Source organism: Pseudonaja textilis, chromosome 13 (assembly GCF_049901715.1).
Source record: "Pseudonaja textilis isolate UNSWEBS1 chromosome 13, rPseTex1.2, whole genome shotgun sequence".
In the NCBI taxonomy this organism is placed as follows: Eukaryota; Metazoa; Chordata; class Lepidosauria; order Squamata; family Elapidae; genus Pseudonaja; species Pseudonaja textilis.
In genome coordinates this window covers 5,225,636-5,251,166 of record NC_142002.1, presented here as the reverse complement: position 1 = coordinate 5,251,166, position 25,531 = coordinate 5,225,636, and the positions used below count along the sequence as shown (strand labels likewise).

Here is a 25,531-nt window from a genome sequence, read left to right as displayed (position 1 = left end):
TAAATATAAATTGCTTTTTCAAAGTTGAGAGACTGTCATCTCTACAAGGGACCCCAGTCCCAAACATCAAAGTCACCTTTGTGGATAGTCCTCGACTTACAACAGTTCATTTAGTGGTCGTTCAGAGTTACAATGGCACTGGAAAAAAAGTGACTTATGACCGTTTCTCACACTTACAATTGTTTCAGCATCCCCATGTAATCAAAATTTGGAGGCTTAGCAACTAGTTCAGATTTACAAGGGTTGCAGGCTTAGAATGAACTTGTCCTTAATTCGGGGACCGCCTATATTCTCACAGAGATGGGATGGTTTTTTTTAAAAAAATTTCTTTCTCTAACACATATGAACACATGTCTTATTTTTCCTTCTAAAATCTTTCATTTGACAATCTTCATCATTACATATAACTGACACTAGATATTGCTCAGTTTAACTAAAGGGCCATCTCACCTTTAAATACTGATATATTTTAAATGAACCAGGCTTGATTTTGATATATTTATGGCTATTCTATCTATGTTGAAGCAGGCTTTTTGAGTCAGGTGAAATATAAAGAAGGTGGCTCCAAGTTATAATCTCCTTTGTTTGGTTTGAGTTTAGCATAAAGATCTACCAGCTGGGGAATCTTGCGTGATGGATCAAGGACCACAAAATAAAAAAATATAAATATAAAGGGACAGAAATGCCAAAAACCTTCCAAATTTTACATGGTTTTTTTTTAGCAATCTTCTATCAATTTTTTAGCAAAAAATTTGTCCCAATTTTGCAGTATTTAATATGCGTGTTCCCATGAAATCTCCTACAATAATTTATTTTAAAAACTCATTGAACTTCCTACAAAAGGATTTTAGGAATTCTTTGAATGCAATCTGGGGGCATCAAGGATGTCTTGGCAAACCAAAAGTACCACTTGTTAATTTCTAGATGAGCATCTAAACCAGTCATCTTTGTAGCTGGAGACCTAAACCAGCCATTGTACTTATTAAACCATGGCTTATGATTTAACTCACTAAACAAATCGAGCAGTCTTCATAAAATTCTAGTTGAAATTAAGAGCTTAAAACCCCTAAAGCCAAATTCTTGATTGCCATAGCCAGTGATGATAAGACAGCAGAATCTTTCCTCTGGCACAAGAAAGAAGAGAGAATCTAAAGAGACAATCACTTCTCTTTCATCCTTCCTGAAAGATCTGGAGTTAGCAAAAGAACAAATCTGCTATGCCAGGACTATTTGCAACCAGCCTATCCTCCTTCTGAAGTTCCATAGCATAAAAACAAAGGCAACTTAGCAGCTTCACAGAAATGTTGTGTTCTGTGTTCTCACCAAGGACTCGAAGCTCAGCTGCAGCTGTTACAAAGTGCCTGGTTTGGGGTTTGTTGGCCCGACATACGTAGACTCCTGCATGATGAAGCTGAACAGAAAGGATCACAAGGTTGGTCCGTCCTAACACAATCACATCTGTAGAAATCGGATTCCCATCTTTAAAGAAAAAAAACAGAACATCAGACCTTTACGTGGGGTACGAAGTATAGGAGAAAAACATGCAGAGCTGGAGAGAGGGGATGGCGGAATTAAGTACGTCATAAGTTTAGAGTTGCTGAGTTTCCAAAAGCACTCAAAGTCTGACTGCTGAATTTCACTGACCCCTTTCTGGTGCCAATTTAGTGTTGAATTTTAAGTGACAAGATTCTTGTGTATAGGCTTGAATAAATCTGCTGCAACCTTACATATGGTCCTGGTTCGTTGCTTCTGGCACCAAGACCTCCTAAATCTGAACATACTGAGTTTTGCCATAGATATCGCTGCTTGGACCATGACTGTGTTTCAAATATTTTGGCACTACATAAATCTTCTCCACCCATTTTAATTTCTTTCAGGTTCCAAACCAACCTGAGTGAACAACGTTGCTTCCTGCAAAGTTCCTATCCCTTTGCACTTCCTTTATATCTTATGGGAGAGGCAATCACCTCCAAGCTTTACTCCTGAGTTGCCCCTTTTGTCTTAACTGCTCTTGCCTTCTGGCAGCTCTACGCACACGCACACTGGGCTCCATTCTGTATCAGACACAGGACCATCGTTCGAGTCCTCCCCAGACTCCTGGACTGGTCCCTGTTCTTCCCCACTGTCCGATTCTGCTGCCGTCTCTGCAGGCTGCCGACAGACCACAGCACTGTTCTGCATTTGCTTCCACGCTCAAACCCAGAAAGTGGTTTCTGTGATCTGCATCACAGCTCTTAACCCTAAAGATAACCAAGGAGGTATTTCTGCAGAGTGCTAAAACATGTGTCAGATTTCCCACCAGTTCTGCACAAAGATCCAGCCTTCACCCCCTGACCTTTGAAGCTGGAGAATTATTCCAGATCAGCCTTGACTAAGGTAGATCAAAAGGCATCCAGAAACTAGAATTCTGTACCTTTTATAGATCCAAAGTGGCAAACCAATCTCACGCTTTGTCTGCTTTTAACTTTAATTGGCAAACTTGACTTTGTAGCCCCACTCCGGTTACCTCAAAGTTAGTTTCTCTATATTCAGCTGCAGATTATAACTCTTTCTTAGAATGTCTGAAAGATGCTTTTTCCAGGAGGCAATTGGACTTTCTTGTTTTTTCTTTGAAGATGTTTCGCTTCTCATCTAAGAAGCTTCTTCAGCTCTGACTGGATGGTGGGGAAATGGAAGGATTTATATTCCTTGCAGACAGCTGGTCATTTGCATCCTTTTTGAGGGTCATTGAGGCCACCTGGAGGTTTACCTGTGTCCTCAGGGTCACTTGTGTGGTGCTCCTGGTTCCTGTAGTCTGCAATTCTTCCTCTGGAAATCCATTCCCCCACTATTCAAAGGGTGTTCATCCCAAATTGCATAGCTAAAAATCTGTAGCAATTCTCAATCATCCATCTCATGGTTGTCCCAAAGGTGCTTTTGCAAGAGGGAACTGGATTTTCTTGATTTTTTTAGAATAGACATTGCATTTAGAATGCGAAGTCTATTTAAAATGACAACAACAACCAGATTTTAAGACCAAAAGGTCTTGAAAAGGCATCTTGGCATCAGAAAAGGAATTAATTTCATTTACCTTCCCGTATCCAAGAGATGAAAGGTGTGGGATTTGCCGATGCGACACACTCCATCACAACAGTGTCTCCAATCACCACGGTGGCGTTCTCTGGTGCAGTGATAATGACCACATCACTCATCATTGGTTGTTGGTGACCTAGGGCAATGAAATTCAGATTTACTTTCCCCCACCTCCATTCCCCATACACACATGTCAATCAGAATGCTTTCACCAAAGCATCACATTAAAAAAAAGAAAAGTTTTTGAAGTCCAGTGTTCAAGGTTTGCGTGAGAATGAAGGTCTTAGATAATGACTAACACTCTTATAAAATCTACATCACATACGAATGCAAGAACTTCCTTCCGTGGTGAATTTTTCTAGCTTTCATCTTTGGGAATGAAAGAAGGAGAGGAAGGGGAAGGAAAGAAAACATGGAGGAAGAGGAGCAGAGACAAGGGTAGGGGAATGAAGAAAAGGATGGGAGGGAGCAGAGGGGAGGAGAGGAAGGAAGGAAGTTAGTTGAAAGATATAAAAGCAAGGGAGAAAATAGGGATATCTCAAACCTTGTGAAATGACTAGGTAAAGGTAAAGGTAAAGGTTCCCCTCAGACGTACGTGCTAGTCATTTCCAGCTCTAGGAGTGGTGCTCATCTCCGTTACAAAGCCGAAAAGCCAGTGCTGTCCAAAGACGTTTCCATGGTCATGTGGCCAGCATGACTAAATACCAAAGGCGCATGGAACGCTGCTACCTTCTCACCAAAGGGGTCCCCATTTTTCTACTTGCATTTTTTACAAGCTTTCGAACTGCTGGGTTGGCAGAAGCTGGGACAAGTAACGGGAGCTCACTCCATTACACAGCACTAGGGATTCGAACCACCAAACTGCCGACCTTTCTGATAGGCAAGCTCAGCGTCTTAGCCACTGAGCCACCACGTCCTTTACTTCATCTCCCCAAATTTCACAGAGTTAGCTACACTTGTAGGAGTTCAGTCATGATGAATTCAATTTGGACCCTTGTCCCCAGATGCTCTGTGTTCCATTGTTCTGTATTGAAAACATTTTCTCCAATGTATGAACTTGAGAGAAAAAAAAAACTTGGATTACTTTAAGCAGATATTCTTAATGCTCAGCTATAATTTCTTTCTTCTCCTGCTCTCTCCTGTCCTCAATTCATTCACCTTGGGAGTTTTTGGCCTAAATATCCCAAGGCTATTAAAGTCACAGAAAAACTTATGGCTCTCTGTTAAAAAAAAAAAAAACCAGGATTCATTTCTCTCCCTTTTTACCAATTAAGCCATTTTTAACCCAACTTGCTTGATTTAAACTTGCCTTAATAACTTGCCTGAATAACTTGAATGCTAGCATTTATTTTTTGGGGGAGGCAAAGAAAGTCCAAGTCTTATGAAGCAGACAAAAACAGCGCCTTGCTCTTAAAAGAGGAAAAACTAAACAAATACTTGGCTGGATTCCTTCCATCCATTCACACTCCAAATCCACAATTGTTTGGGGAGTAAACAAATGCGCATATAATTCTCAGTTTCTCCCTCCCACTAATTAAATTTTCTCCCGACCAACCAATTTTCTACCGCTTAAGTTCCTAATTAAATAGATTCACGCTTGCAAAATCCTTTCGAGATGAAATAGGAGGGTTCATATACAAAACTGTGTTTAATTTCTCTCGCCATAGTAGGCTGTCCTCGGGCCCGACGTCCTTTCTGGGGAATCCACGGGGAGTCAAAAAAGTCAATATGTGATCGAAGCCCCACCTCTCTTGAACAGCTGTCCAAACCAGTAGCATTTGCAAAAGATTTCACGTCAACTGCTGACTTCCTTCTCGCTTTCTGAGCAACCAGGAAAGAAGAAGAAAAAATCACAGATGGATGTTTTTTTCCTTCTCTTCTCCTGAACAGCTGCTCAAAGCCTGAATCCATCCATCCCCAGGGAAGTTGTGGGTTGCTCAGGAGGGGTGCTTCAATAAAATGTCGAGCTTCTGTTCAAGAAAAGGACGAGAAAGTTCACAGCTAAGCACCCGGCCTACCTAGTTGTCCTATCTGTTTTCTCTCTTCCTCTTGAGATGCTGAAAGCAAGAACCCAAGGGAGATCCAGCACTTTTTCTACAACTTTGACCCCACTAGGGTTGCTGAGAAACAACATGAATATTATGTGCTGCACACAGGGTTGTAATGCACTCTAGAGCATGGAATCTCAAACTGGGGCTGGAGAATTGGATGTGGCTCTTCCATGTAGGGTTGGGTTCCTTCTGTAGCAGAAGGAACCCTGAAGCATCTTTTCTGACTCACAATTTTTATTTCTGAATTTAATTTACAGCACTAGCACTGCAGCGTTTTAAGACTTACATATCACTCCGCAGTGCTTTACAGCACTTCTGAGTACTTTACAAAATGCCAGCATTTTACTCCCGACAATTGGGGCCCTCATTTTACCGATCTCAGAAGGACGGAAGGCTGAGTCAACCTTGAGCTGATCAGGATCGAATTGCTGACAGTGGGCAGAGTTTGCCTGCAATACTGCACTGTATGGACCTGTAGAGAAAGGCAAACTCCACCACCCTCAAGATCTACTGATCCTGCTCTCTAGACCACAAGTCTTAAAGTTGCCAAGGTTGGACACCCCTGCCCTAGTCAATTACACTGAAAGCCACCAAGAGATCAAGTACAGCTATGACAATAGCACTTCTCCGGTCTTCTACCTTCGCAAAAGGTCATCAACACGTGTAATCAACGTTGCCTCATACTTTGTCCAGCCTGAAAAGGGGCCAGATACAACCATCCCTGGAAAGAGAAGGTTGGAGATGGGATGAAAACTGTCCTGAATTGGAGACTGGATGAAAACTGTCCAGCAAGGATGTCTTGAAGAAGATGAATTCAGAGATCTTGGTAGTACTACCTGGACCATACTACCTGTCATTTCCCAAGTGGCTTTCCTAAGCCAGAAGAGGCGTGGGTCTTAATAACCAGTTGGTCTATGAACAATCCCTGTCCATCTCCTCAAGAGTTTATATATTTAAACTCATCCTGGCTCCAATTTCCCTCAAAGTATTCAAAGAATGGCTTTATAAAGGAGAGAAGGAAGTTTAGCTTTGAGAATTGCTGGTAGATTCTGCAGAGTCTCTGATCTTTTTATTTTATTTTATTCTATACTGTGAGGTCTCGCAAAGACCTCTGAAAGGTCCCGAAAGCAACAGACCAGCCTTTAAATGCATGCTAGGATGCCAGGCTCTAAAGAACCACAGAGGTGCCAGGAAATTGGCAGAGACAATATCATAGATGTGCAGCTTCTTCTCAGCAGGGACAGGTGTTCCTTGAGAATTCGGGAGTGAATGTGTGGCTATTGGAGAGGATGCGCAGAGTTTGCTGTTGGCAGAATTTCATTTAAACTGACAGATCTAATTGCTTGCTATGGTCATGCCCCACAGAAACATGTTTTCTGCGTAAAATATTTGTACAAGATCAGAGGGTCAAAACAGAACTAGCAGCATGCAAAGCTGCTTTCTTTTTTTCCCCAGGAGAAAACATGGGGGCAGGAAGAAAGCAGAAGTAGGCATGGCAAGGATTAGTACCACTTTATAATGCCTTGGTATAAGACCACACTGGAAATATTGCATCCAGCTTTGGTTGCCACAATATAAAAAAGATGCTGAGATGCTAGAAAAAGAGTGTAGGGAAGAGCACCGAAGATGATTAGGGGACTGGAGGCTAAAAAACACGAAGAATAGTTGCAGGAATTGGGTATGGCTAGTTTAATGAAAAGAAGGATTAGGGGTGACATGATAGCAGTGTTTCAATATCTCGGGCTTGCCACAAAGAAGAGGGGGTCAGCCTATTCTTATAAGCACCCAAAATCAGGACAAGAAGCAAGGGTAGAACTAATCAAGGAGAGAGAACTAAGGAGAAATTTCCTAACAGTTAGAACAATTAATCAACGGAATGACTTGCCTCCAGCAGGTGTGGATACTCCAACACTGAAGGCTTTTAAGGAGACTGGACAGCCACTTGTTTGAAATGGTTTCCAGGGGTTGGACTGGAAGACCTTCAACGTCCTTTCCAACTTAGTTATTCTGGTATCTTCTGAAGGCATGTCATGGGAGCAATGACAAAATGACCACCATGGAGTCATTTTATCACATTAGCAGAATAACAGAATAAAAGAGACCTTGTAGGTCAACTAGTCCAACCCTCCCCACCTGCCCAAGCAGGAGACCCTACACTATTTCTGATAGACGGCAGTCCAGTCTTTTCTTGAAAGCCTCCAGTGATGAAGCTCCCACAACTTCTGAACGCAACTTCTGTTCTATGGGTTGGTGGTTCCCACGGTCAGAAAGTTTCTCCTTATTTCCAGGTTGAATTTCTCCTTGATCAGTTTCCATTCATTATTCCTTGTCTGGCCTTCAGGTGCCTGGGAAAATAGTTTGGCCCCTGCCTGTCTGTGGCAGTCCCTCAAATATTGGAAGACAGCTATCCTGTCTCCCCTGGTCCTTCTCTTCACTCTAAGAAAAGAAGATGATGCCACTATGAGCCATGCCCATGAAATCTCCCATGACCTATTGGAAAGCTCAGAGGACCCATATTGAAATATTGAAACACCCCTCAAATATTGGAACCATGTCCCCTGCTCAGGCCTCAACAGTGGGCAACCTTAGGTGAGGAGCTCAACTGGCCTTCCCTATTCCTCCTTTTAAGCAACTGAGGGCAGATGGGCACACAGCACTGGCATGCAGGTTCTCCCTGTTTTTATTTCTTAGCGGGCTTCTGGAAACAAACAATATTTTAAAAGAATCTGTCCCCAAATAATGCATGTTATATTCTGTTTAATACATAGACGCACTGTATTTCTATCGAAACCTTCATTGCCGGGCTAGAAAAATCAAATTCAGGCACCAGATTGGATTTGGCAAATTAAATATCTCTGTGTAATTTCTCTTGACTTAATTCATTCCATAATATTGACTTTTATGAAGTGACTCTCCTTCTGCTAATGGAAGAGGTTAATGGGATGTACAAAGGACGGTGCCTTCAGCTGAAACCCATCAAAGTCACCCCAACTAAGGGACCGAGAGTTGTTGACCTCAATTTCTCCAGAGGGCAGAACTAAGATGAGAAATTGGTTTGCAAAATGAAGAAGGCTTCTCTGGCCAGCTATAGTCGGGTTCTGGAACGTCAACAGACATAACTGACATATTTCCAAGTGTAGCTTCCAAGACACAGAGACTCTAAACTTGAGGACAAGAATCAAAGAACTTGACCAGAGGTTTCATGGGTCACACACTTTGATGTTCAGGTGGAAGAACATTATCTGACCAGGGTTACTTTCACTTTGACTGTTTTCTTTCCCTCGACCACAACTTCTCAGTTTCTTCCTGGGTTGGAGAAAACATCTCTTTGCAAAAGCCCCTCGCAGTCTCATTCTGCTTTGGAATGCAGCTTCCCGAGAAATGTCTGGAACTTAATACGGAACAGACTGCCCAGCCTTGTGTGTAACATCTGCCTTGTGTGTAACAACTGCTCAAATCCTTGCTACCAACAAGGCAGAAAACACCACAACATGACCTTTTCAACCTCAGCTTTAAAATAGCATCTAATCCAAGAGGGGAAAAAAGGCATCCATGCCATCCATCCATAGAAGCAAAACAAAGACTTTTTTTTTAAGTACACGAAGAACAGTTGTAGGAATTGGGCCTGCCTAATCTAATGAATAGAAGGCCTGGAGTGACATGATAGAAGTCTTCCAATATTTGTGGGGCTGCCAGAAATACTGTAAGCAGGGGCAACCTATTCTCCAAACCAGAGGTGGGTATTTAGCAGGTTCTGACCAGTTCTGAAGAACCAGTGGCGGAAATTTTGGGTAGTTCGGAGAACCAGCAGATACCCCCTCTGACTGGAGGTTTTACAATTTCCTTCCTCTGCCACACCCACTAAGCCATGCCCACAGAACCGGTAGTAAAACAAATTGAATCCCGCCACTGCTCCAAACCATCTGAAGATAGAAGAAGCAGCAATGGATGGAAACGAATTGAGGAGAAAACCAATCTAGAACTAAGGAGAAATTTCCTAATGGTTAAAACAATTTATCAGTGGAATTAATCACAATTAATTCCAGAAGGTGTGGCTGCTTCACCACTGGTTTTTAAGAAGAGACTGGACAGCCACTTATCTGGAATGGTATAGTGTCTCCTACTTGAGCAGGGGGTTAGACTAGAAGATCTCCAAGGTCCCTTCCAACTCTGTTATTCCTTGTTGTATGTTCTGTGTATTATACTACATTTTTCCACTTTGTTTCGGTCTAACAGTGGCTGAAACCCCCAAATCAATTGTTGCCAGTGTATGAAACATCCTGAGAAGAAAAGATTTGCACAGCCTCCCTGAAACCCAGAAAAGCCTCAGCAAGTTTCACTGGAAGAGATTTTAATTGGGCTTCCCCCCCAGATCTCTTTTGACTCTTCTTTGAGATACAGTGAGAAAGAATGAATCAGCAGAGGTCCCATTTCCCTTCATTTTTGTGTTGTTTGTTTTACAATACAAAAAAATGTCCACAGAAAGAAAATGTAGGAAAAGGATGAAGGTCAATGGAAACAAGGACTAACGTTGGATTCTACCGTGATGTTCCAAAATGTATAAATAATGATGATTTCTGAATAAATTGATCACCACTTTAACAAAATGAGTTTGATTTTGCAATTGTCGTATAAGCAAAATACAGTTATTCAGCTGCTGGAGGAAAGACGTAAGTAACTGCTGAGGATTTCAGCCTAAAACTGCAGCGGAAGCTCTTGAAACTGGTTAGGAATCCTGATTTCCAATTAGCGAAGTTTCTCCTGCTGCTTGGTGTTGTAGGGCAGGATTTCCAGGCCAGTACACATTTTCCTAGACAGCAGGCAGTAATTCTTTCAAACCAGGGGGAGTTCTTCTAAAAATAAATTAAGGCTAGGGCAAGGCCATGGGTTGGGTAAGGGTGAAGACTCCATTGGATGAATCATTTCATTCATTCATTCATGACAACTCCGATTGCTCAAAAGGAAGTCCAGCTTACTGAAGAGGTAGGGGATGGAGGATTATGAACTTGGGAAAAAAATTCAGCCACGTTTGTTAGTCCTTGGATGGGAGGAAGTGGTCGGGCCCAGATGTGGGATGAAAGTTGCATATGGTTGCCAAGAACTGTATGAACAGAATAACAGAGTTGGAAGACACCTGAGAGATCTTTTAGTCCAAACCCCTGTTCAAGCATATCATTCCAGCTAAGTGTCTGCCCAGTTTCTTCTTAAAAGCCCCCAGTGATGGAGCACCCACAACTTCTGTTTAATTGTCCTCACTGTCAGGAAATTTCTCCTTGGTTCAAGGTTGCTTCTCTCCTTGATTAGTTTCCATCCATTGTTTCTTTTCTTTGACCAAAAAGTTGAGCACCTCTTTGTGGCAGCCTCTCAAATATTGGAACACTCTGCTACCATTTCGCCCCTAGCTCTTCTTTTCACTAGATTAGACATACCCAATTCCTGCAACCACTCTTCATAGGTTTTAGCCTCCAGGCCCCTACCCATATGATAATTATTAATCATCTGATAGTCTAGTAAATGCCTGAATGAAGGTTCTGATGGGTCTGCAAATCCACATTGGAGAAAACCTTGCCACATCTCTGCAGTTGTCTGTGTGTTAAACCGTGTTTGTACAGGAAGCGTGCTTTTGGAGAAAAGAGATTATTCCATCAGCTGCCCTTGGCCATCCCTGAAAGCTTTGGAAAGAAGGCAGCCAGCAAGCAGCTTAGCCATCTGCTGGAGATGTCAAGATGTCAACCCTTTTCGAGGTCCCAAACTTGAAAAAGACAGCCAGGCAAGAAAAGCAGCCAAACCCAAGCATTCATCGTTCACAGATGTGTCTTCTCATCCATATTCTTTCTGCTTTTGCATGGAAGCACCGAAGCTGGGGGAGAGAAATACACTTCCCTCGGAGGGCTCGGTGACAGTTTAAAACTGCAGTTGTCAATTAATGCTTTTTAGGAAACAGAAAAGCATGAGTTCGCTGTCATTTTCTTGGCACTAATTTTCACCAGTGGATTTAAAAAAAAAAAAAATCCTCTTCCAATTTTCAGCCTAAGCATTCTTTCCAGATCTAAGTTTTCCAATTGAGAAAATGTTTTTCCCTCACCCCAATGTGGTGAGGAAGGCAGAAGGAGGCAGAAGGAGGCAGTTAACGTCATGAATGCCCTGAGATCATCATGAACACCGTTAAAACGAAATAACGGAATAACCTGCCTCATTTTCAAGATGACAGAATGATATGATACATCTTCCCAGGCAGGTTTCTCATCCCATAATATGACCTAATTTGAAATGTTCAACTTTACTCCAGCGTGTTGCGAGAATCTCGCTCTTGTGGTTTGCAAATCATGGTTTATGGCTTAGTATGACATATGAACACAATAAAAACTGTGGCTCATTCCAGGAATCGTGGTTAGACAAATTATGACTTGGTTGAACGTGTGAACACAATTGAGCAAATCACCTAAAATGCAGCTAAGGGAAAACCCTGTGTGGCTCAGTAATTGTAGTCCTTCCCCTTCCTATCTTAGCTTCCTGGCTGAAATGTCACATCTACACATGATAAATTAAACCAGGATCCCATGTATAATTCTACTGCATTTTGGAGCATAAATGAGGAACTCCATTTATACTTAGGAAGAATGTTGCTTAAAACCATGGCGGTTTGAATCCCCAGCGCCGCGTCACAGACTGAGTTCCGGTTCCTTGTCCCAGCTTCTGCCAAATTAGAAGTTCAAAAACATGTAAAAAAAAATTCAAGTAGAAAAACAGGGACCACTTTGGTGGGAAGGTAACAGCGTTCCGGGCACCTTCAGTGTTTAGTCATGCTGGCCACATGACCACGGAGATGTCTTCGGACAGCGCTGGCTCTTCGGCTTTGTAACGGAGATGAGCACCGCCCCCTAGAGCTGGAAACGACTAGCATGTATGTGTGAAGGGAACCTTTACCTTTTCCTAACCTTTACCTTTCAAGAGAGTGAGGGGAGCATCCAGGCTGTAGCGTCTTCCTGCTGCATTGGTTGCCACACAATTGTAGACCCCAGCATCTCCTTCCTGGACATCTGTGATCTGAAGGACACCATTTGGAAGGACGATGAACCTACGAACCCAAGGATGAAGAAGAAAGATCAATTCCTACACTGGATCAAATCAAGATTTTGGGCTTGGACGACCTTGAACTATGCCACCTATGGTTGGACTTAAGCATAGTACACAAAATTATCTGCTACAATGTCCTACCAGTCAATGATTACTTCAGCTTCAACCGCAACAACATAAGAGCACACAACAGATACAAACTCAGTGTAAACCGCTCCAAACTTGAGTGCAGAAAGTACACTTCAGCAACAGAGTGGTCAATGCCTGGAATGAACTATCTGACTCTGTTGTTACATCCTCTAACCTCCACTCATTAACTCAAACTATCCACTATTGATCTCAGCCCCTTCCTAAGAGGTCTGTAAGGGGCGTGCATAAGGGCACTATCGTGCCTTCTGTCCCTGTTCTATTGTCCCCATTTATTCGTACCCATTTCCTGTATTCATACCCAGAAAGTCCAGTTGCCTCTTGAAAAAAGCACCTTTGGGACATTTGACTAGGATGTGTAGAAGGTTTCCTGTCTTGAGTAGGTGGTTGGATTAGAAGACCTCTGAGGTGCCCTCCAGTCCTATGAATCTATGTTAATAGCAACAGCACTTAGGCTTATATATTGCCCTATGGTGGTTTACAGCCCTCTGTAAACAATTTACAGAGTCAGTCTATTGCCCCAACAATCTGGGTCCTAATTTTATCGACCTTGAAAGGATGGAAGAGCGGAGTCAACCTTGAGCTGACAAGGATTGAACTGCTGGCAGTGGGCAGAGTTAGCCTGCAAAACGGCATTCTCACCACCGTGCAACCAAGACTCCTTGTTCTGTGTTCTATATCCCTCTAAGACTCTCTTAGAGCTGTTCATAGACAGACATACTGGACCATTTTGACAATCCAGAGATAATAAATCTGTCAGTTGACCCAACTACCATCAGGCATCAAGTTTAGGCATACATCACAGCTTGCAAGCCACAGCCAGTGAGACTTAGCAGCTCCAACTTAACTAACTCTGTCGTGCTTGATGCAATAGGTGTTGTTGTTAGTCACAAAGTCATGCCTGACCCATTGCGACTCCATGGAGAATGTTCCTCCAGGCCTTCCTGTTCTCTACCATCTTCCAGTGTCCACTTAAGCTGTCGCCTACTGCTTCAGTGACTCCACCCAGCCACCTCCTTCTCTGCCATCCCCTTCTTCGTCTTTTGCCCCCAGTCTTTCCCAGCATTGGGCTCTTCTCCAGTGAGTCCTTCCTTCTCACTAGGTGGCCAGAGTCTTTGAGTTTCATCTTCAGGATCTGGCCTTCTAAAGAGCAGTCAGGGTTGATCTCCTCTAGGACTGACCAATTTGATCGCCTTGCCATTCAAGGGACTCGCAGGAGTCTTCTCCAGCACCGGAGTTCAAAGGCCTTCCATAGCCATACATTGCAACTAGGAAAACCATAGCCTTGACTATGTGCACTTTTGTTGGCAGGTGATGTCTCTGCTTTTTAGTATGCTGTCTAGATTTGCCATAACTTTCCTCCCCAGGAGCAAGCGTCTTTTAATTGGTGAGCAATGGGTGACCCTTGCATAATTTACCTTGGTTCTGAAGGCACAGCTTCCTTGTCCTTCTGCCAAGTGATGACCGGAGCAGGCAAACCTTTGATCCGACACTCAAAACGAGCCATGCCATTTTCTGGCACAGATTGGGGTTCTGGATGTTGGAAAAATGGAGGCAAGGCTATGGTAGGAAGTGGGGGGATTACCATTGAGAGGAGATCAGTGAAAGAGGAAAGAAAGAAAAAGAAAGAAAAGAAAGGGAAAGGGAGGCATGAGTTACAAGCGGAAGAACAATCTGGCTTTAGACAGAGTTGACCCACTATTGATAATTGCTTTGCTTTTGTTTTGTTTTTGTAGAATATTTAGTTATTCAAGGAAAATTAAAATACAAAGCATCAAAATATTAATATTAAAAAGTATTTTTTTAAAAAATAGGGTTAATTTTGGGGATGACTTGCATTGAAGCGGGATTCTTATTAAGACAGCCTGTTTTGTGAGTGGCCAGAACCCAAATATTACGTATAAAATTGCCCTTTCTCTGAATGACAGAACAATTGAGAACTGGATCTGCTTGGGATAAATGATCGGAGTTATATGAAAATATTTTCTTTTAGTTCTGCCTTTTACTCTTCATGCCACATATGGTTTTTCTGTTCTCTTATATTTTGAATTCTGATATGTCTATTGGCTGATTGATCAATCCACTATCATAATAATACTTTAAGAGGGAAACATGAATTCCTTAGGACGGTGATGGCGAACCTATGGCACATGTGCGCAGAGCCATATGTGCAGGCATCTGAGCCCCAGCCAAACTTACCTGCACCGTGCATGTGTGCACCTCCCAGCTGATTTTTGGCCTGCTTGAGGCTGTTTCACCTTCCCAGAGGCTCGAGGGAAGCCTCTGCAGCCTCGGGAGGCCGAAAAACGGGCCCGTTTCAGCATTTCCAGTATTTCTGGAAGGCTCAGTTTTCAGCCTCCCGAGGCTGCAGAGGCTTCCCTCGAGCCTCCAGGAGGACGAAAACGGCCTCAAATGGGCCAAAAATCAGCTGGGAGGCAGTGCGGGTAAGGGGGTGGGGAGGGGTGTTACGCACACATGTGCAGGGGAATGGGGTGCATTGTGTTGTGAGTGCTGGTGCCACGCACACTTTCAGCACACCACAACAAAAAGGTTCACCATCACTGCCTTAGGAGGTTCTTGATTGGACGGCACAATCTCTGTAAATTGGGAACAGCCCAAGAAGCCTTTTATGAAGACTATCAGAGGAAATAAGAATTTCACTCAGGAGATATGCTTTTCTGTGCACATTCCCTTGGGCAACAAGACACTATTTTTTGTACTTTAAAACTAGCAGAGAGTATCGCATTTCAGACCGGTTTCGTTTCCTTGCCTGGCTATTTTACCTATCAAACAAGGTTTGCTAAAGGAGACAGATTAATAAAGTATGCTTTAGGAATAAGTTGCTTACATAAATTATGTATGGACAATTAGAATGAAAAGCGATCAGGATTTATTGAAACTGTTATTTATTGAAAACGAAAGAAGATATTGCAAACTGTTAAAATAAGAATACTTTTTTACTTTGTAACCTCTTTCTTTCTTTCTTCCCCCTTTCTTTTTCTTCCTTTTCTCAAAATTCTTTCCCTCTCTTCCTCTCCTCTCCTCTTTCTTTTTTTTCTTTTGCTTATTTGTGTATGTATTGTGATTGGTTTTAATTGTAAAAATTAATAAACTATATTTATTTAAAAAAAAAGACAGAAACTGTTGTGCTACTTCATACACAGTACTTCATACTTGACTTATGACCACAATCAAGGCCAGGAACACTGTTGATAAACGAGGCAATTGTTAAACGAGTCGAGCCCAATTTTATGACGTTTTGCCATGGTGGCTAAGTGAATCACCGAAGTTGTTCAGTAAATCTTGTAGTCATTAAGCAAATCTGGCTTCCCTTGTCTGATGTCGGCTGTGAAGGCCATAAATGCTGATCGCATGACCCTTGGACACTGCAACTGTCATAAATACACACCGGTTGCCAACAGCCCGGATTTTGTTCACTAAATAGATAGTGATCCAGTTGTTCTGACCCAGCTCCCCAACACAACAAACCCTCTGAAGCTAACTCGAAAATTCCTTTATTAGGAGTGCCGGCAGCTCTGGCAAAAAGTTTCTCTCTCAATGCAGGCTAACAAGTCCAGCCAGCTGGAAGATTTGTCTGCCACATCTGTTCACCTCCTCTCCCTGCCTTTTATCCCTGGAGTTAGGATGGGGCTTTGCTAGCAGGAACGGCCTATAAATTTCCACTGCTCTCCTCTCCCCTGGTTTCTGCGCATCCGCGCATCAGGCACTGGACCCAGCTGTTCCTTCTCTTCCTCATCAGCCACTTCCAGACCTGGGGGCTGTTGATCTTCCACCCGAGGGCTGGGGGACGGCCCAGGCTCTGCCTCTGTCTCTCTCTCTCTCTCTGACAGCTCCATTCTCTCGTTTCCCCCTCAGAGATCTCAGGTTGCCTTGCCTCTGACTCTCACGCCTCCTCTTCTGATCCAGCGGCCGACAGGCCACAACACCAGTGATCTCTGAAGAGCCATCAATCCTCATTCAGGCATTGTAGAACTACAATATATATCTATATCTTTTCTCTCTCTCCCTCCCTCCCTCCCTCTCTCTCTTTCTCTCTCTCTCTCCATCTATCTATTGTATTGCCCCACAGTGAGGACCAGAAGCATGCTTCGTTTTCTTTTTCAAAAGATACCCGAGGTGAAATGGCTCTTGTAATGAATTGCAGGGGACAAATACTCACTAGATTCTCGGAGCATCAGAGTCTGGCCAGTGACGGACCCAAATGGTCCCTGAGTGGTACAAGAATAATTTCCTTCCACGCTGGAGCCTTCCGAGTGGTTGTCGTGTTTCACAGCTGCCTCAGGTGACGTGATCAACAAAGAACCGTTGGGGAGGACACGGAGGTTGTCTTCTTCTCCCAGTGGATATCTGTTCTTCTTCCATGTAATGTTGGAAAACTGCTCGCTGGGTGGAAAGGAACGGAGACCTAGCCTTGGGAAGAAGAATGGGAGCAAGGGAGCAACAAGGGAAGAGAAAAGATTACTCGGTGTTGAGAACGTGGAAGAAAGAAACTCAATTCAACCCTGCCTTGAGTGTGTTTGGTAGATGGTGGAGCAGAAACCAACTCTAGAGAGCTTTCAAGATTCTGTTATTATTACCCTACATTGATATTTCTCAACGTTGGCAACTTCAAGACCTGTGGATTTCAACTCCCAGAACTCCCCAGGGAATTATGGGAGTTGAAGTCCACTTAAAGTTGCCAATGTTGAGAAACGTCGCCCTACAAGCAATACATCCTGGAATCCCAACAATGTCTTTTTCTTGACCGGACCTACCTCAGAGGGCTGACCTCAGGAAACAGACTGCAACTCAGCTCTAACATCTCACTGGGGTTGAGGGTCACTTGTCCAGTTCCAGAGCCGCAGCTCAACTCCAAGGCCTGCATTTGAGAAGGTTCTCCTGCAGAGAGATGAGACAATCCCCCAACTGATGTTAACCCCTGGTTTGTATAAATATGGTCTACGGAATCAGTCCAAATTGGCCAAGTTCTCACAGTGCATAAATCAAAATAAAGTAAGTCCATTCCAGCTCAGTGTGTTGAGTAAGCACAGATCAAGGTTTTTAAGAAGATAACAACCGTTGTCCAATCATCTGCTTGAGCAGGAGGCTGGAGGAGAAGACCTCCAAGGTCCCTTCTAATTCTGTTATTCTATACTAGCTGGATACTCATGCTTCCCTACAAAACTATGTGGTTGGCCTTAGTTTTTGGGGAGGAAAGTAAGGGGGAAAAATTCTGCCTCTGCTTACCAGCATCCATTAGATACATTCGTCAAGAGTCAAGAACCATAAACCACATTTAATGATAGTCATAGGCAGGGGTGGGATTCAAAATTTTTAGCAAACAGTTCTGAGGGCATGGCTTACTTGGTGGGCATGGCTTGGTGGTCATGTTATTGGCTGGGCGTGGCTAACTCAATATCACTCACATTGAGGCACACATCTCCTCGCCTGGCATCTCATGACTGTGGGGATGCTGCAACAGTCGTAAGTGTGAAAAATGGTCATAAGTCACTTTTTTCAGTGCCATTGTAACTTTGGATGGTCACTCCACACAAGCAAAGTACCAGCAAAGGAAGGGAAAATAACTCCAGAGACATTCCTGAGGCAGGAAGTCTAGTCTTGTCAAGAATGTAATGAGGGTTAACGGAGAGGCAGTTTCTGTAAGCAACACCAGAATGTTTTCTTCCTGCCTTCCTTACAGGATTAGGCCAGTAATTTCTTCTAGCAACCAGTTCTTCGAACTGCTTAGAATGTTAAAAACAGGTCCTAGCAAATAGGTGCAAACTGGTAGAATCCCACCCCTGGTCATAGGGTACAATAAGCAATCAAATCATACTAGGAAACAGTCAATAAAAATCATAAGGATACAATCTTCATACATATATGGGAGAACATATAGGTACAACAATTCCTTCAGCAATTGTTTGAAGCTATGACAGTACAGGTAGTCTTCGACTTACAACAGTTCATTTAGTGACCGTTCAAAGTTGCAATGGCACTGACTTATGACCGTTTTTCACACTTATGTGTTCACCTATGGTCAGGTGAACGAAGTTCAGACACTAGGCAACTGGTTCACATTTATGATGGTTGCCACATCCCAGGCTCATCCTCTTTGCAACCTTCTGACAGGCAAAGTCAACAGGGAAGCCAGGTTCACTTAACAACCAGGTTACTAACTTATCAACAGCAGCGATTCACTCACCGTCCGTGGCAAGAAAGGTCTTAAAATGGGGAGAAAATTCACTTAACAACCTCTCTCGCTTAGCCACTGAAGGTTTTGGGCTCAGTTGTGGTCATAAGTAGAGAGCTACCTGTATACAAAGCCTTGGACGCCATCTTCAAATGCTATAGGGTCTTCCACTTGAACAGGGGGTTGGACTAGAAGACCTCCAAGCTCCCTTCCAGCTTTAATTCTGATCAATCGATTCTGCTACTCTGCTCTCAATCAATCTGTCCCCCCAGCCAGCTGATTTTTGTTTTACTGTCTCTGTGATAATTCTTTTTTAAAAATCAGCCTGGGTGAGAAACGATATGCCCGCTGCCCAAGCTTGAATAGATTTTATAGCAGTCCAAGCAAGCAGCCTATTAAAACCTTTTTGCTACCGATTGCTGATAAACAGGCCGTGTTGGGTGTGTGTGTGTGTGTGTGTGCAGGGGAGAATGCAGAGAGGGAGTTGAGAGTCGAGGGGAAGCAAACACACTCATGAGCTTGTAATTGAACTGCACGAGTGACCAGAATGAAGACAAGAAATGTTGAAATGCTTCAAAGAAATGCAAAACCAGCTGGGGACCCCCCCAAAAAACACCCCACCCTCACATTATTGGCAAATAAAATAGTTAACTGATCCATTAATTTAAAGTAGTCTGTTCTTTTTTCTTTTTTTAATTTTTATTGGCTTTTAAGACAAACATAGACAAACAAAACATAAAAACATCAAGCCATCTTCCATATATATATACATACAGTGTGTCGGTTGGTTTACAAATTGTTTTGTGCTTCCATTTCGTAGTCTTCAATTACAATTACATTGTATATATTCTCATATTTTCAATCAAGTATTAAATACATTAATATCGTTGTTAATCAATCATTTGACTATACTTTTATTCATTCATGTTTTATGAATTAATCATATTTTACTTAATTTGTTTTATAACAGTTCATATTATCATCTCAAATCTATCCTACAATCATTTTGTAGATATAAGAAAAGAATACATCTTTATATATTTATTATTTTCTAAGAATCTACATATTTCATTACCATGTTTTATTGTCTAACCATTGATAGAATAGACCCCCAATTTTATAAAATTATTCATCATCTTGTTCTCTGATTTCAAATGTCAATCTACTCATTTCAGCACATTCCAATATTTTCTTAATGATTTCCTTCTATAATAGTATTTTCTCATTTTTCCAGTTTTTAGCAAATACAATCCTAGCCGCTGTTTAATACACTTACAATCAGGTATTTCAATTCTTTACTATATATTTCAGGTAAAATTCCCAATAAAAATATCTCTGGTTTCAAATCTATATGCTTTTTTGTCATTTTTTCCAACCACATGTGGATTTTAGTCTAATATTTTTTGGCATCCGCACAAGTCCACCACATATGGTAATATGAGCCAGGTGTCTGATGACATTTCCAACATTTTTCAGATTTGTTCTTGAACATTCTTGCTATTCTTGTCTGGGGGAAATGCCACATGTAAAACATCTTATACAAATTTTCTTTATATGCTGTTGACATTGTCATTTTATAATTTTGAGACCAAAATTTTTGCCATTTCTCTAGATCAATCCCATATCCAAAATTCTTCACCCAAGCAATCATTGTTTCTTTAACTTGTTCTTCTTCTAGTTTAATTTCTAATAAATATCCATACAATTTTTAAATCACCTTTTCATTAGTACCTGTCAAAATCTTATCTAAATCAGTCAGTTTATCATAGAAACCTTCTGTTTTAGAGTCTTTATCATACGTTGAATGTATTTGCGCATATGAAAACCAATTCATCTTTATACTTTGTTCCTCTAGTTTTTGTATAGATTTAAGTTCACCCTTTTCATTCAATGTTTCACCATATCTAACTGTTTGTTCCTTTTTATATATTATAGGATAAGAAAATGCTTCAATAGTCAATAGCCAGACTGGAATTTTCAAATAACATTGTCTTTTAATCTTCTCCCAGTTTAACCACAGAGACTCCCGTATATAATGTCTTCTAAAGTACCCCTGTGATTTAGTTCCTTTATACCATAGAAAAGCATGCCACCCCAACAACAGTTCATGTCCTTCTAATATCAACAATCTAGTATTTCTTAATGTTGTCCATTCCTTAACCCACATCAAATTTGTAGCTTGGTAATACAACAATGTATGAAGAACAATTCCAGGAATTGGGTTTTTTGTTCTTAGTTGCAAAATGGCGTCCGACCCATTTGCAACCCCTTGGACAATGTTCCTCCAGGCCTTCCTGTCCTCTACCATCCTCTGAGTCCATTTAAGCTCACGCCGAATGCTTCAGTGACTCCATCCAGCCACCTCATTCTCTGCCTCCTTCTATTGCCCTCAATCGTTCCCAGCATTGGGCTCTTCTCCAATGAGTCCTTCCTTCTCATTAGGTGGCCAAAGTCTTTGAGTTTCATCTTCAGGATCTGGCCTTCTAAAGAGCAGTCAGGATTGATCTCCTCGAGGACTGACTGGTTGGATTGCCTTGCTGTCCAAGGGACTTGCAGGAATCTTCTCCAGCACCAGAGTTCAAAGGGCATGTCTAATCTAATAAAAAGAAGGACTAGGGAGGATGTATTAGCAGCCTTCCAATATGTGCTAGTTGTTCCGGCTCTAGGGGGCAGTGCTCATCTTTGCTACAAAGCCTAAGAGCCAGCGATGTCCGAAGACGTCTCCGTGGTCATGTGGCCGGCATGACTAAATGCCGAAGGCCCACGGAACGCTGTTACCTTCCCACCAAAGTGGTCCCTGTTTTTCTACCTGTATTTTTTACATGCTTTTGAACTGCTAGGTTGCAACTAGTAACATGAGCTCACTCCATTATGCGGTGCTAAGGATTCGAACTGCCGAACTGCTGACCTTTCTGATCGACAAGCTCAACACCACTAAGCCACCACATCCCTTACAACTCTATTATTCCATATTCTAGGTGTTCACCCTTTTATGGTAGAGTTGGCCTAACACATTTCTGTATTTTCTTCTTCTTCAAGAACTCAACATGGCTCTTTCGTCATGTGGATGAGTGTATGGAAGGGAAGAAGAAAGAAGAAAAAAGAAGGAAGAAAAAGAAAGAAGACCTGTCTATATTCTACCAACCCAACACCAGGAATTCTATGCATTTGGCTTCCTAGAATTCCTGGACTCCTGCGGTGACCCACATAGTTGTTCAACATAAGGCTGGCATTATTTATTGGCTTTATTTTTGTAACTCTCTCCAAAGACTTTCTGTCTCTTAGCTCTTTGCCTTATATGCTTTAAGCAGATTTTAGAATATCCCAAAGGTGCTTTTTTTTTTCAAGAGGTAACCGGGTACATTAAGTAACTGTCTAACCAGCCCCCAAATATTTTCCTCCAGCTACTAGAGAGAGAACTTTCCCAGGTCTGATTGCCAAGAATCTTTTAGCCGATGCAACTCCAGAACAACCCTTATACGTTGGACAGGTGTTCTCATCCCACCTGTTTAATGAAGTCAAATCTCTCTCGCATTCAAGCTTGGCTTCTGTTGACATCAATGGACACACTCAGGATAGTTTTCTTGGCCATAAGCCATGGGTCTTTTTTTGTCACTGTCTTCTTCCAAGAATTTTTTGGGCGGGGCTGTCCATTCATCCTGCATCCCTTGGAAGTTTTTCCCCCCAATGAAGTCTCTCCTGTCTAACTTTCTTGAGTACAAAACAGATGTTGAGATTTTAGAAGAAGTGCAGAGAAGCGCAACAAAGATTGAAAGGTTTGAGACTAAAATATATAAAGAACAGCTGCAGGATTTGGGTTTGGCTAGTCTGGAGAAAAGAAGGACTAGGGGTGACATGGTAGCAGTGTTTCAATATTTGAGGGGCCTCCACAAAGAAGAGGGGGTCAACTTATTTTCCAAAGCACCAGAAGGCAGGACAAGGAACAATGGATGGAAACTAACCAAGGAGAGAAGCAACCTGGAATTAAAAAGAAACTTCCTAAGAGTGAGGACAATTAACCAGTGGAACAGCTTGCCTTTAAGAGTTGTTAAGGTTTTTAAGAAGAGACTTGTCTGAAGTGGCATAGAGTTTCCTGCTTGAACAGAGTTTGGACTAAATGACCTCCAAGGTCCCTTCCAACTCTGTTATTCTGTACGATCCACCAGATGCAGCTATTAGTTGGAAATGTTGCTCGAAGAGAATTTTTTCGAAAAGGGCTCTTCCCTCTCGCCGCCTTCTGCATAAATCTAAACCTGTTTTTTCCACTTTGAATATGCTATCCAAGCATTTTTCAGGAAAACATCAACCCTAAATGGCATCTACTGTTCCTAATTTGCAAAAACCCAGCAACAGGTTCCCAGTTGTTCAAAAGAAACCACAACAACAACCCAGAAAGCTACCAATGTACGCCCATGTATTTGCTCAACTCGAAGCAAGCTGAATAACTCTGAGCCTCAATCGGTCCGAGTTGTAAAATGGGACTTTATTCTTAAAATGTGGAGCGACACAACTCAGTTGTTCTTTGACATTTTTAGTTAACACACTGCTAAGTCATGTCCTAATTGCTTATTTTTGTATTGTCCAATTTGTGTCTTACCCTTTGGAAAGATTTTCCTGAGAATCATTTACAGCATACTAAAAAAAAAAAAAATTACAATCCATTCATCTCTCACTCAGCCTGAGGGCTCCTCACCTGTAAAAGATGTGTATTTAATATACTTGCCTTTCATCACTTTGGTATTGAAATCTCCAAATGATAATTCCTCATTGTTGATGGAGCATAAAGAAGCTAGTAGAATTAATTCCTTTAAACCACTGCTGCCCCGTTTTTCTTCTCGTCTCAATACGCTGCCATCATTTTGCACGATTTATTTATTCTCCAGAAAGGCACTTAAATGGAGTTCTGGTTTCACTTCATCTCTACAACAACCACCTTGCAAGAGTAGGATAAGATAGGGGCCAGTGACCTTCCATGGTTGAAGTTGGATTTGAACCTGGGCTAACACCACTCCAGCCACTCCAACCGCAGGATGTTTTGAGGATTCATTGTTCCTTAGCTTTTTCTGAGATTTTATGAAAAGCTTCAGGGGTGACATTTCTGAATGTTTGTGCACAGGAAAGTGATCTATTTCATGGAATAAAAGAAGACATGGATTCCAAAGCACCAGAAGACAAGAAACAATGGATGGAAACTAACCAAGGAGAGAAGCAACCTGGAATTAAGGAGAAACTTCCTAACAGTGATAAGAATTAATCAGTGGAACGACTTGACTCCAGAAATTGTGGGTGCTCTTATCGCTGGAGACTGGACAGCCATTTGTCTGAAATTATATAGGGTGTCCTGTTTGAGTAGGAGGTTGAAGATTTCCAAGGTCCCTTCCAGCTCTATTCCAGTTGACATTGGATCTCAATCCTTATTAGGAATGAACACAGATATAGCTATCCTAAAAGGGTGCTTTACCAAAGAGACAGCTGATAAGAGTAAACAAAACTTTGGTCTTCAGAGTGTAGAGCAGACAAACAAAAGATAACTCCTCTGCAGAACAAAAACCACAACAAAATCTCTCCAGAGTTTTGTATCTTCTGAGCTAACATTCAAGAGGTTCCAAGTCTCTGAAAGAATACATTGCAGCAAACACCCAATGGATCCATTTTTAACTTTTGCACAAACAGTTTTGCATTTTTGCTCAATAAAAGCCAGGGGTGCAGATTAACTCATGAGATCCTTCTTCATGGAAAGATCTCAAATTCTGAAACCGCCAGGTCCGACATCCCAGAATCGGGTGGTCACTTTTTTTTGAGACCTTCTGCCAAGAAACTCTAGACCTAGAAAACTTAGAACTACGCCGCCTCCGGTCCGATCTAAATATAGTATATAAAATCATCCATTGCAATGTCCTACCTGCAGAGAAGTCCATAAGGAAAGCCAGGTTCACTGTGTTATCAACTGAACAACTGCAGTGATTCTCATAACAACCATTGCAAGAGAGTTCCTAAAATGGAGCAAAATTCACTTAAAAACTGCCTTGTTTAGCAACTGAAATTTTGGGCTCAATTGTGTTCATGAGCCAAGGACTACCCATACTCAGATTCATATAAAAGCAGTCAGTGTAGTGGAAATTCCATTCCATTCCATTCTTCCTCTTCCATACTCTCTTCTCTTCTCTTCTCTTTTCTTCTCTTCTCTTCTCTTCTCTTCTCTTCTTCGATTAGATTCCAAGATGGCAGCTGGGTTCTTTTCCCTAATCCATTTTGCACCATTAGTTGGGGGTATTCACTTTGTACCAGCAGACAATCTGATGCAGTGTACAAGAATATCCAGCTTGAACCGATGCCCAAAACCTTTAAGGCTTTAATAGATATTTTTCATTAACAGACTACAAAAGGCTACGTGGTTGCCAAGACCTTAAAACTTGCTCTTTCCTCTGAAGGGTGTTATAAAAATAAAGTGAATGAGCTCTAACTCTTTTTCAATACAAAATATGGAAGCCTTGGGAAAGAAATAAAAAAGGCATTTTGGATTTGTCAGCATCCAGAGCTTTTAAAAATTTAAGAAGCTTGATCGTAAAGATGGGTCAGATTAAGCTTTGGGCAAATGTGCATGATCAAGTGGTCCTCGTAAGGTGACACCTGGAATACTGCAACCAATTTTGGTCACCATACTATAAAAAAAAGATGTTGAAACCTTGGGAAAAGTTCTGAGAAGAGCAACTAAGATGATCAAAGGCCTAGAGACTAACACATATGAAGAATGGTTGGATTTGGATATGGCTAATCTAAAGAAAAGAAGAATTAGGGGTGACATTGTTATGATATGTACAGAATAACCCTTGAGTAACAAGGATATGCACATGGAAACGTTTATGAGAGTAGTTATGAATAATTATTCAGCCACACACAGATACACTAAATTGAGTTAAAGTTTACTTTAAGAAATAGCACAGTCCAATAAATGGTCCAGGTCATATACGTTTAACAGTCCAAAGAATAT

The 25,531-nt window shown here is 41.9% G+C and overlaps 1 protein-coding gene across 5 annotated transcripts in view; it reads right to left on the bottom strand.

The window, feature by feature from the left end:
• IGDCC4 (immunoglobulin superfamily DCC subclass member 4) overlaps nucleotides 1-25,531 on the bottom strand; it is a 79,628-nt gene that overhangs the window by 30,179 nt on the left and 23,918 nt on the right. For 3 of the 5 annotated variants that reach the window (XM_087941295.1, XM_087941292.1, XM_087941291.1), the window contains exons 2-7: nucleotides 17,123-17,246; nucleotides 16,528-16,778; nucleotides 13,766-13,907; nucleotides 12,062-12,201; nucleotides 3,071-3,208; nucleotides 1,324-1,479 (exon numbers count right to left, since the gene is read on the bottom strand). In XM_087941295.1, the coding sequence (XP_087797421.1) occupies nucleotides 1,324-1,479; nucleotides 3,071-3,208; nucleotides 12,062-12,201; nucleotides 13,766-13,907; nucleotides 16,528-16,778; nucleotides 17,123-17,246 (951 nt within the window). The remainder of the gene's footprint in view (nucleotides 1-1,323; nucleotides 1,480-3,070; nucleotides 3,209-12,061; nucleotides 12,202-13,765; nucleotides 13,908-16,527; nucleotides 16,779-17,122; nucleotides 17,247-25,531) is intronic. The other 2 variants (XM_087941293.1, XM_087941294.1) reach the window with 1 other exon arrangement.